The 13,134-nt window shown below is 31.5% G+C and overlaps 1 protein-coding gene across 3 annotated transcripts in view; it reads right to left on the bottom strand.

The window, feature by feature from the left end:
* Positions 1-10,215: 10,215 nt before the first annotated feature.
* LOC129945205 (uncharacterized) overlaps positions 10,216-13,134 on the bottom strand; it is a 198,597-nt gene continuing 195,678 nt past the window's right edge. For all 3 annotated transcript variants that reach the window (XM_056054862.1, XM_056054864.1, XM_056054863.1), the window contains exon 9: positions 10,216-13,122. In XM_056054862.1, the coding sequence (XP_055910837.1) occupies positions 11,878-13,122 (1,245 nt within the window). In that variant the 3' untranslated portion in view covers positions 10,216-11,877. The remainder of the gene's footprint in view (positions 13,123-13,134) is intronic.

Here is a 13,134-nt window from a genome sequence, read left to right on the forward strand (position 1 = left end):
GTGACCTCATCCTATTTTTTTGGCAGTGTACATGTCACGTCTATACAATGGCGTATGGGCGTATACGCACTTTAATATCATTTTATCAGCTATTTGATGAAGGACTTACTTTTAAGAGGTATATCTTATTACATCTGAAGGACTCGAATGAAGTCAAAAAAATACGTCTTTTTACAAAAAGTTTTTGTATTAAAACTAAAAAGAGGATTAAAACTAAAGAGAGAATTTGCCATAAGGTATGCTTTAACTCTTGCAAAAGAAGATTAAGCCAGAAAAAGATAAACTATGAAAAAAGCAACATTTAAAAAAAAAAAAGAGGCTGGGATGCGACCCACACTGATAACTTCCCATCCCGTCTGTCGATTTGTCTTGCTTCAAAGTTTGTCTATATGTACTCGTACCAATTTTTACCAAATTTGCGTACTATTTTTTGTAGATTTTTTTTAATGAAAAAACGGACTGTTGGATTTTTATATACAAATTACTGAATATTGAAAACAATATTTTCCGTGAAATAAAATAAGTTTGAAGCCAATTTTTTTAATTTTTGAAAAGCTATTTGCGCCGAAAGTAAATTTTTACCAAGTTTTAGTAGGTATTGTTATTTTTTAGAGTTTTATTTTTTTTTAAAAAACTGTCTATTCGAATTTTTTCAAAATTTAACCAAATGTTGAAAACAATATTTCTTATAAGATTAAATTAGTTTGAAGCCAATATTTAAAATTTTTGAAGAGATATTTGAGTCGAAAATCATTTTTTACGAACTTTTGTTAATTTTTTTTTCGGTTTTTAATTTTTTGTACAAAAACTGTCAAATCGATTTTTTTCAAACTTTAACTGAATGTTGACAACAAGATGTTTTGAAAGATAAAAGTTAATTAAAGCCAATATCTAAAAGTTTTGAAAAGATATTCGAGTTGAAAATCAATTTTTACCAACTTTTATAAATTTTTTTCTAGGTTTTTATTTTTTGTAAAAAAACTGTCAATTAGATTTTTCTCAAAATTTGTCCTAATGTTGAAAACAATATTTCTTATAAGAAAAAATTAGTTAAAACCTATTATTTCAAAGCTTTTAAAAGATATTTGAGTCGAAAATCATTTTTTACGAACTTTTGTTAATTTTCTTTTCGGTTTTTAATTTTTTGTACAAAAACTGTCAAATCGATTTTTTTCAAACTTTAACTGAATGTTGACAACAAGATGTTTTGAAAGATAAAATTAAGTTAAAGCCAATATCTCAAATTTTTGAAAAGATATTTGAGTCGAAAATCAATTTTTACCAACTTCTATAAATTTTTTTTTAGGTTTTTATTTTTTGTAAAAAAAACTGTCAATTAGATTTTTCTCAAAATTTTATCAGATGTCAAAAACATTATTCGTCGTTGCACAAAACTGTTTTAGAGATGAAATCATATTTCAGTCGTAGAATTTTGGAGGTTACAAATTTTTTTTTTTAGTTTTTTTGATTTATAAAAAAAACCGTTATATTGATTTTTTTCAAAAAATATACCTGTTTTGTATCACGTTACAATATATTATATAAATTTTAATTCAAGTCTCTAGCGTTTTTGGTTCGTAAGATATTTAGGGTTAACCAAAATTTTCACCTTTTTTTCAAACTGCTATGGTAAAAAAACCACCCACGCAATTTTCTTGAAAGCCCTTTCTGCATCTTTCTGCCTTATTATCTGTATAACAAAATTTATTTGAAGTCGATATCTCTCCTGGTTCTTGAGCTATGGACGACGAAAAAAACGTCGCGAACGTACGGACGTACGGACGTACGGACGTACGGACGTACAAACGTACGTACACACGCACGCACAGACATCTTTCTAAAAATCTTTTATTTCGACTCTAGGGACCTTGAAACGTCGAGAAATGTCAAAATTTTCAATTTGACAAATCGGACCCATTACAATAACTTCCTATGGGAAGTTAATAACTACAAAAATGGATTTTAGGCTAAAAGCTAAAGTTATATCACAGTAATGTAGGTGTTAGGATTGATTTCCGATCTTTTATTTCATATGTCATCTCACTTTTCAGAAAAAATACCCCTACGGCCTAACAAATCATCCCGTACCATTTTTTTCTTTTTTGGCTTAATCTTCTCACTCCATAGTTATGGTACAATTTATGGCAAATTGTCTATTTTTGTTATTTTAGTACTTATTGTTCTGTAAAAATTTAGCAAATTTTTGACTGAGGGTCCATGCTGTATTTCGTTCCGAAAGTAAAACTTTTTGAAAACGAATATTTTGTACTCTCTATGTCTAAAACGGAATGAAATTTACTACTAACGGGTCACCATTGCCAATTCCAAAATTGAAAGTTTCGTACCTGGGGCCTGATTATGAGGTTCGCGGCGAATCGTTTTGCTAGCGACTTTGCCATTTTTTTTAATTCGAAGGAGAATTTGAAATTTATTGGCGAGTTGAATCCGATAATTTTTTTTTTTGGCGGATTCACAGGCGAAAGAGTGTTTATTATTATGCACTGTTCGATTTCGTGGATTCTTTCTTTATTTTAATTAAAAAATGTGAGTTAGCTTTATTTTATTTTTCTTATAATTTATCCACAAGAAAATATAAAATTTTAAATTTCATTCAAGGAACGATAAAAACAAGCAATCAAATCGACATCAATTTTTGGCTCTCGTCGAGTTTATGAAAAAAAAATAAGGGCATTGCAACAAAGGCACTTGTAGGTCCTGAATATCGGGCTAATGCCGTTGCTGTTCTGATCCCTGAATTCCTCACTGATCTCTTTGCAAAATGAAGACAAAAGCTTCCTTCCAAAGTCGAAATAGTTTGATAAATCTATTAAGACAAAGTTTGTAGATTAATTGATTCATTTGATTTAAACTAAAAGGAAATAATACTTACTCAACTGAAGGGAGATCCAGAGGAGAAGGTTTGCTTCTTAATAGTCTCCTGGACACCCGTAATCTTGAGGATTCCTGGGATTCCTCAAATTCCTTCAGTTCAGAATAAATATACACTTTAATTGATTCCATTTTTTCGCAAATTTCAATCAAAACAAACCAAATTTGTGGAAAGCTGTCAAATCACTGGAATATAAGAAGAAAAACTCAAACTAAAAGTGTCAAATCACTGGAATATCGGAAGAGCTATTTTCGCTTCGCCGCGAGTTCGTTAATATGAAAATACGAAGCGAGTCGAATTTGAAAGGTCGAATTGAGAACGATCCGCCGCTAACCTCATAATCAGGCCCCGAAAACTTGGTTCCGAATGTCAAAAGCATCGAAATACGAAACAATTATTTTTACAACAAATGTAATTTTAGGACGTGCGGGGAAAGTTTTAAATTTTAAGCCTAAACCCAAATTTTAGTTAAAATAATAATTTAAGCAAATTAAATTTATTCACAGGGAACTTATAAGCAAAGGCAATTTAAATTTTAGTAGAATTTATGTGTGCGCATACCAATTTAGCCATTAAAAATCACCTGACGCCGAGCAAACTTAAAAGGGACACCCATCCTGGGCGAAGAATTATGTGTGGCGAAAATTCTGCCCGAAACTAAAATAATAAATAATTATTTTCAATCTTTGCCACCAACTGAATTTTACCTTTCATCACATATTTCCATAAAAATAGATTTGGCCTTATGATTTTATGCTCGATCCGCTGTGAAAATTTTACGGAGTACTTATCTACGAAAAGCAAAATTGAGTTTCGGAACTAAAGAGTAGGGCCCAGGTTTAAATATTTTTTTTTGTATCTTAATTTTTAATTTTTAAAAATAATAAATAAATACAGTTTTGTATTAAATATTATAAAGCATGGCTTTTAAGCCGACTGTGGCTTTTTAAAAAACATACATTAACAGATTACAAGGTTCAGTAATTTAAAAATTATGTAAAAATTTGGGCAGTGAACAATTAAATATAGAAATTAAAAAATTGAGAAAAAGGTAAAGTTTAAATAATAATTTTAAAAGAATTATAATGCAAAAAGGGACAATTTCAATCTTCTAAAAAAAGTTTGACTGTTTTCATATTTGTTATAGTTTTAAAAATTATGGTTAAACAGGGCAAAAATGACAAGATCTTAAATTTAGAGCTTTTTAGTTTAGCTTAAACAAAATTATGTACGGTGTTATTCACTACAAATTCAAATCTGTAACCATTCTCTTGAGAAATAAATCGAACCAGCAACTTCCATCCATACTCTTCATTGAGGACACTTAAAAATTCGTCATACGAAACATGTCTTTTATTGAAATAAAGTCTGAATTTATTGCAAAATGGGACATATCGCTGGTGTCGTCCCATATACGGCAATTTTGCTTGTTAACACAGACCTTCAACCACTATAAATGATTTTTCGGCCAAAATTGAGGTCTTCTTCCAAAGGAATAGATAGCCTCTTGTTCTGCTGTACACTTTCACGGAACGCGGCTATGTTCTCGTCCGATTTTGCGTTCCTTGAACGTACGGGTGTTGGCTGATTGTATACAAAAACCGGTTGTCTCTAATTTGGCCACCAAACGTTGAAAAATCGACTACCACCCACCACGTCTACCATAAAATAGGGGCAATTGGTGCACTGCGCGCAACGTTTGCCTTACCGAACACTCTTTTTAATTAAGTTTTATCATTTGAACGTGCTGTTTAATAGTGTAACTTGCCATGATAATAAAAAAAGACTTGACAGGTGTCACCAAAACAAAATTCCCGCCTCGGGTGCCAAAATTCACCCATGCTAATTGAAAAGCACTTTATAAAGCCCCTAAGGTAGACTTCCTGCATCAGAGACCTCTATTCGTCTACTTTTGCAATGCATCATACAAAAATATTTTGCCGTTCTGCTACATTAATTGTACTTAAATTGAATTGTACTTGTTTTAAAGCAAGTTCTTCACAATTCTTAAAAAGGAGCTTAACCAATCGAAATTCTTCGAAAAATGTATGACATTTAAGTCGAATCAACGGTCCTCAATTCGCCAACGGTAATACAAATTTCTAACACTCACGCTTTTGTTCATTCGACTCGCCAATTGTAATAGGGGTAGTAGAGGTAAACCGGACTTAACGTAGATAGCTTAGTTTGGAATATTCTAGGTTAATTTGACTACTCTTCTGAAGATTTTATCCTCCGTTCATTGATAGTCGAGAACTTCGTTACCATAGCAGAAACAGGTGTTAATTGTGGCGTTGAACACTTGAATTTGGACGTTTCGTCCAGAAAAGACTTCGAAAAAAATAGAGACCACATTAAATTAACTTGCTGATTTGGCTACATCCAGGTTTTCTTTTATATGAGCTCTGATACTCAAAATACTCGAAATATCGAAACCTAGGTATTTGAATTCATGGATAACTAATGTCCAGGTCCTCGAGTTTCTGTCAGACCGAGTTTTTTGCAGAATTAATTTGTAGATCCCATAATCGCAAAATAACTTAAGGCGCGTATTATCAATCGCGAGTCGAAAATTCGCCTAAAGCTGAATGTTTTAGTGAATTAACAGTTTGGTGGTATTACCAATTGCGAACTCCGTAGTTCGTCTTTGGAAACAAAACTGCCAACATAAAAACCTTAAAGTGAAATTTCATTCATTGTCATAAATATTTACAATGTCAGATTGAAGAATATTGTTTTTTGTGAAAAAGTAAATAAAAATAAAGATGATTAGCAGCGTTGAATTGTTTTTCGAGAAGGAAAATGAAGAAGTAACAAATAAAGAAGAAAAAATCATGATCTGCCGATTGAGGAGAAGTTTAAGAGATGCTTCCAACACACTGGAAGTACCAGATAATTTGTAATAAAATTAAAAATTACTTTGATAAAATTTAACTAGATTTTTTTTTCATAAATTTTGTGTTATACTTTCGGCTTAGCAAAGACTCATTTAAATATGTTTTAAGTCAGATAAGTTCAGAATTTCAAACGACTTAAAGTTCTGCAATTCCATCAATCTTTAAAAATGCGTGCGCTCTACGATTTTATGGATGTGGAAGTAATCAAAATAGTGTAGGAATGACTTTGAGCTAGGTTTCTCCCAACCTACAGTTTCAGCAGTTTTAAGCGAAGTTCTTAATTTGCTTGAAGCAAGAATCTACTCAGTTTGGATCAATGTACACTAATGAAAAGCACTCATTATTGCCACTCTTTACCCTCTCGTATAGGAGGTCCCAAATCGTTTAGCTCAATCCCAATATTCGGCTTGTTTTTTTTTTGGATGATCCAAACGTCCCGACACCCTTGGCAAAATCGGGGTTAGCCTCCATTAGCCCCACCAACTTTGAGAACTGGGCGTTGTAGGTTCTTTTAAAGCTATAAATAAATAAAAGGTGTAATTCGGCCCTATCGAGGTAGCCGTCGGAGCGGAACTTTCTCCGCAACGCATCCCTTTTCAAGAAATTTCACGGACATTTGGCGACGCAATGCGATGGATATAAATTTCAGGCAAAGATTTGCAAATTAATCGATATATCGAAAATACGATATATTCTCGATAATATAAAGACAATAAGCGTTTTAAACAATACAAAATTGGTGGCAGAATGTAATATATTGCTTAAAAAAAGTATTTTTTTTTTCAATTATAATGCGCTAGCATTTTTAAGACATTTAATTAGATGCAACGATTTTTAAATCAAAACTATCGAATAAAGTCCCCTCCCTATTTCAAACATATGTTTTTGTTTCCATTTGAAGTGTCAAAGAAAAAGAATAAATTGAAAAAAAAAACTGTTGAAACATAAGTTTTATTTATTTATTTGATTTTATACAAGCAATAATAATAAGAAACGGATAGTGTTGGTTTATTTTTGGACGCTAAATCAAATGAAATTAGGGCGCAAAATAAAGAAAATAGGAAAACATTGCGAAATGAAAGCAATATACGTAAACTATCTGACGCGGCGTAAGTAAACTTATCTTCTAATCTAATTCTTATCTTCTAATAATTCTAAGATTCTCTTCCAGATTCAAGAAAACCCTTCGCCAGAATAAAAATGCGTTTGCTTTTTTTTGGAGCAGATTCAACACAAATACAAAACAAATCATCGGTCGGATTGTGTCACTCCGGAACATAAATTAGCAGCTTGCCTCAGATTTTTTGCCGAGGGAAACTACCAACATCGTGTTGGAAAAGATTTTCAATGTTCAGTTGGCCTGTCGACTTTTCCAGTATTTTAAAGGAAACTTTAGATATAATGGAAGAGACCTTGTGCAGCAACTGGATATCTTTACAGATGTCTGATGAAGAATGTCAACTGTCCAAAACATATTTCTTCGAAAAAACTGTTTTCCTGGAGTGATTGGCTGTGTGGACGGTACTCACGTTCACGTTGCACCAGTAGAAAACAAACATTTATTTTTCAATCGCAAGGGACATTTTAGTCTTAACGTTATGATTGTAAGATGTTAGTTTTACCTTTAAAGTACTACTTTAAAATTATTTTTATTTTAGATTTGCGACTACAAAATGAGAATAAGAGCCGTTAATGCTAACTACCAGGGATCAAACCACGACTCTCATGTTTGGGCTTTGAGTCCTGATCGACGGTATTTTGAAAGAAATCATTTAAGTACGAGAAATAGCTAGTTGCTAGGTAAGCATTTTTTTTACAACAATACAGACCATCTGAATTTGTTTCTTTCTATAGGTGATTCAGAATATCCATTGGAGCCCTGTCTTATGACACCATTCAGGACTCCTACACCGCAAAGCGCAGAGAGCCGTTTTAAAATATGTCACAGAAGAGTTCGTAACATAGTTGAACGTTCAATAGGATTATCGAAAAGCAGATTTCGTTGCTTGTTAGGTGCAAGACAGCTGCACTATGCACCTTTGAAATCTGCACAAACCGTTAACGTTTGTTGCGCTTTACAAAACATATGTTTACATTTTGAAGTAAACATGAAGTTTTAAACAATACGGAAGAAGAAATTCATGAAATTCAGACTAATTTGCTTCGATAGTTCAACTCAACTTTGATGCATAAAAATTTATTAAAAATAAATTTATATATTTGAAAACAAAAATATCACAAGCCTTCATGGTGTTTGTCTTTGGTTCTTAAAACTATTTTTAGAAAAAAGAAAACACTTTCCGCAACAAGAACTTGTCGGAGGACTTCGAAAAATTGTATGTCTCTATCTGTCAAGAATAAAACAAAACAAGTACTTCATCGCAAAGCATCGGATGCAAATTGCATGCGTTGAATGTCCGATCAGCTGATCGGACAACTACCTCGAGTCGGAGGAAATCGGAGAGAATTCCGCTCCGACGGTTACCTCGATAGGGCCGATTATAATTTATTTAATAATTATTTAATTTGTTCTTACCTTTGTCGATTTTCACAAATTTTTTTTATTTCGCAATAAAAAATATAGACAACTACTTAGAATTCAAAAAAAAAACTGTAATTTTTTCAGTTTCACCAAGAACTACAGTTTCAGACGAGCATTCGCCAATTGTAATAGAACAACATTTCAATTCGCCAAATTTTTGAACTTTGAGGCGAACGTCAACTTGACGAATCGCGAACAGTAATGCTAAAAAGTCATATTCGCTTATTTTTTAAGGCGATTCGCGAGTGAAGCTGAAGTGTCACCGGGTTGCCAGCAAAAATGATAAGGTCATCAGCATATTATATAACATATTTTAAAATATATCGCCAAAAGATACTCCCCCTGTATATGATTCTCGATATCGTTTAAAAAACAAGGTGAACGTTAATGGACTCAAACACATTCTTTTTTTCAAAATCACTTACTGCTTGTTAAATGCATCTATATGTAGATGTCTAAGGTTTTTCAAATTCGAATTGATTCGTTTGAAAATTAAATCTCAAACGATTTAAGCTTAACGTGGAAATACCATTTATAATTGAGAGAATAAAAGACAAGTGTTTTTTTTTTAATTTTTTCCTTTTCATTTATTTTCTAATAATTTCTTTCATTTTGCAGATTTCATATTTTTTTGTATTATTTTGTATTTATCGTTAAAAATAATTAAAAAATAAAGAATTAATTATTAATTTTATTTAATTAATTTTGTTTCTCATTTTTCCATTTATGTTCTCATTTTAATAAAAATTCCTAATTACATCCTAACTTAACTAAATTCAAAAACAAAAAAAAAAATGTATTTATATAATATATATAAGTATATATATTTACTGCAATACTTATAGCGTAGATTGGTAATATATATTCTGCAGTTGCTGTGTTTCTTTTTGTTTATATTTATATTTTTTGCGTTCTGTTATAATGATTTATTGATAGAAAAAAAAATAAAGTTACAAATTAATTGTTACATTTTATTGTTTATGTTTAAAGTAAAAAAGAACGAAAAAACTTATCATATTATATAAATATATATGAATATATGCAAGGACAAAAATAAATCAAACAATTTATGTTAACTTAAAAAAAGAAATAATAATAGTTATTAAACTTAACATTGAAACATAAAATGGTTTTATTTTTTGTTTATTTTTATTTAATTTGATAACTACAATCGTTAATGTGTTCTGTATACGTGTAAATATACGTGTCAACTATGATTAGCAAATTATTTTGTGTATAGCATTATAAAAAAAATAAAACATTTAAATAAAATCAAAAAAAAAAAAGAACTACAAACAATTTATCAGTAATAAAAACAGAAAATTAAATCAAATTATTATAACTAATTTTTACAGATTTAGCTTGTTTTTTTTTGTTTCTTTTTAATTTAATAACTAAACTGATCACTTACAAAAATTACTTTTATTTATATTTTTACTTTAGTTTTTTTTGTTTTTAATTTTTTTTCATATAAGTAAAGATACGTATTTATATAAAAAAGAGAAAACTATATATAACTTAATAATTATAAAGAGATATTTATTTCTTCTTTTCTTTACTTCTTCACATAACTATACAAATTATTTATAGATATATATATATATTTTTGTTTTATATTTTTGCTTCATTACATTAAGTGTATATATGCATACGTATCCTAGTTTATTTAGAAATTAGAAGTCTGTTGTTGCTTTCATATTTGTTTAATAATTAATTATTGTTTTTTTTATTATTATTATACATGTGCACAAAAAATTATTATTATTTTTGCTCTTAAAGTTCTGTTGTTTTTTTTTTGTTTTGTTTTTGTTGTTTAACTAATAAATAACTAAAAGAAATAAACTAGTAGTATAAGTAGTACAATATTATATCGTTAATGCATGGTATTTTTTTTTTAGTTTTTTTAAATTTTTTATTTGTTTTACTTATACGTTAAATATAATCTTTTGCTTATTTTTCGTAATGAATATTTTACTTTTTATACAAACGTACGCCATCTACGGTTAATTTTTGTTTATTGTATTTATTATATTTTACATTGATTTGTATTTATTTATATATGTATATAATATATGTTTGTTATTTTTGTTTTGTTTTGTGTGGTAGCTTATGCTTTGCTTTGTTCTAACTTTTTCATGTAATATTTTTATTTAGAGTAACTGCGAAGTTTCATTTCAGAGAAGAACGATTAGCGCAATATTTGCAGATTTTTTTGTTTTCCATTGTGTGAGCTGTACGATGGAGTTTGTTTTAGAATTTGTGTGGTCATCTTGACAATCAGAAAATTAATAATTCTTCACAATGTGTAAGGCATTAAACAATATATATATTCTGGTTTCCAGCATGCGCTCTTATTACCAACTATTTAATTTGATTTGATCTTCCGAGAGTTTCTTTAGATTAAGTTTTTCTCCGGCTTTAAAACATAGGAATATCTTTATTAGAAAACGAGCTATTGTAGAAATTTGTACCATTGTATGAATTTTTTTTCTTGAAATAACATAAACACCATAGCAATGAATTATGTATCGTTATCGTTATTACAAAGATCGGATCTTAATGTAATCGGTATGAAATTTTATATGAACAACAACATAATTTAAGTCGATTATTTTAGGAAAGCAAGCAATATGACGACTAATCAATGTGAAAGGGAATGCTTTTAAAATGAAATTGGGATATAATTATAAAAATAAAAACAATACAATTAGTCAAGTGAAATTATTGTTATTTACTTTGAAAATCTCGATGAACATGGATTCAAAGGAAACTGAATTAAAATATTTATATTTGCAATTTGTTTGCCCGTCATGCCAGTTAAATTTAGTCACCTAATTTTATTCCATTGACCAGTCCCTAAATTTTGTTTTGTTTAATTATTAACGTTGTCAGTCAAAATTTCAAATGGTTTCAGATTTTAATTTTCATTTCATACTGAAAATAAAATATCGGGATAAAAATGTTAAAAAAATAAAGTGGAAACAAAATAAAAACCACACAAATCCAAGAAAACTTCAGGTACAGCTCAAGTCTTAAAACACTTTTCTATTTTAAGCCGTCCGTCTTCGACCGCGTTTCTTAAGCAATCCTCGAGGGTTTTTGTTTTTGTTTGTATACCTACTATAGTTTTTGTTTGTTTGTTAATTCTGATAAGTATTTTTTTGTTTTTTTTTTTTCTAAACACAACTTTATGTGGATCGTGAGCTTTGAACAAAAAGGATTTACCAGTAAAAAATTAAAAGAATAGTCTTCCAAAAATTAAATAAATATACAAACACACGTATGCAGCATGTATACCTGTAGAACATTCTCATCAATGTTTTCCCCGAAATTAAATTCCAAATTCCCAAAACGAATAATTAATTTCTAATATGTATGCTATTTTTATAAAAATAATTTTTTTCTGTCTCTTTTGTACAATTGTTTTTGTTCTACTTAGATCGAATTGAATGTTATTATATTTTTTTGTAAGAAATAAAAGAAGAAAAACAAAAATGTCTAATAAAATATAATTCGTGTTTTGCTTGAAAATTTGTATACTTGGCCTACTATTCTTCATCGCTGAGCGCCTCGTACTGTGCCGAGAGCAGCGGCTTGGGTTCGGATGATGATTGTTGTGAGGATTGTTGGTGAAGATTGCCGCTGTGACCGCTAACACCGCCCATGCTGTGGCCGGGTACATTTGGATCACCGATGGGGTTCGAATGTAGCTTAGGCCCTGCGGAACTGGGTGGTGGCCCGTGAACGTTTAGAGCATTAAACGGATACGTGTACGTTGTGGTTGCAAAGGTAGTCACTGGTGGTTGGGGATACGCAGATGGATGGTGGGAGTCATTGTTTTGTGTGGGACCGTTGCCACTTCGTCGACTGTCTTCATAGTTTGAGGGTTGCTTGCCACCCATGAGACCATCTTGATCCTTGTGACCACCGGCTCCGATTGCTGCCTGTCGCAGATCACCGACGTGGAAAGCAGCGGCAGCGGCTACTGCAGCAGCGTGTAAATCTTCAGGACGACGTTCGTCTTCAGTACGCATTGCTTCGACAATGCGATTTTTCACGTATTTCATCGTGTCGAACTGATGATTAAGACTGCCACCGACAATTCCTCCACCTTGCAATCGTCTTTCGTGTGCCGCAGCTGCTGCCATGTAGTAATTGGCCTCGTGCGGCATTATTTCTTGTATGAATTTTCGTGGACTTAGTGGCGGCTGAGCCATTCGAATAATCTGTCGTTCATCGGGAGTTGTCGACCGCCCACCTCCTGACGAGCCTGACGATGAGGGGTTTTTACTTCGATCGACAGCAGCGGCAGCCGCAGCTGCTTCAGCTTCTTTCTGTTGCATTCTCCTATTGTATTTCCAGCGGTCTGGTGTTACAATAGCTTGCGGATCTTGCATATACATGAAGGGACGCAAATGCATTGGGTTTGGCCCATAATCCTTCGCTATTATTGATTCGGTCAACTCTCCAAAAGTAATATTCTTAGTCAGCACTTGTGGAGGAGGAGCCTGTCGGTTGCTTGGATGACCACTTACTCCTACCCTTTGTTGCTGCTGTTGTTGTTGTTGCTGCTGCTGTTGTTGTTGTTGCTGCTGCTGCTGTTGTTGTTGTTGTTGCTGCTGTTGTTGTTGTTGTTGTTGCTGCTGCTGTTGTTGTTGTTGCTGCTGCTGTTGTTGTTGTTGTTCACCAGAATCTAAATCGATATTGATCACATTAGGCGAATTCGCTTTACCATTATTTTCTGCAGCCGCAATTGCTGCATGATGATGTTGAGGAATATCACGAGGGTTGTACTGTTAAATTAA

Source organism: Eupeodes corollae, chromosome 2 (assembly GCF_945859685.1).
Source record: "Eupeodes corollae chromosome 2, idEupCoro1.1, whole genome shotgun sequence".
Lineage (NCBI taxonomy): Eukaryota > Metazoa > Arthropoda > Insecta > Diptera > Syrphidae > Eupeodes > Eupeodes corollae.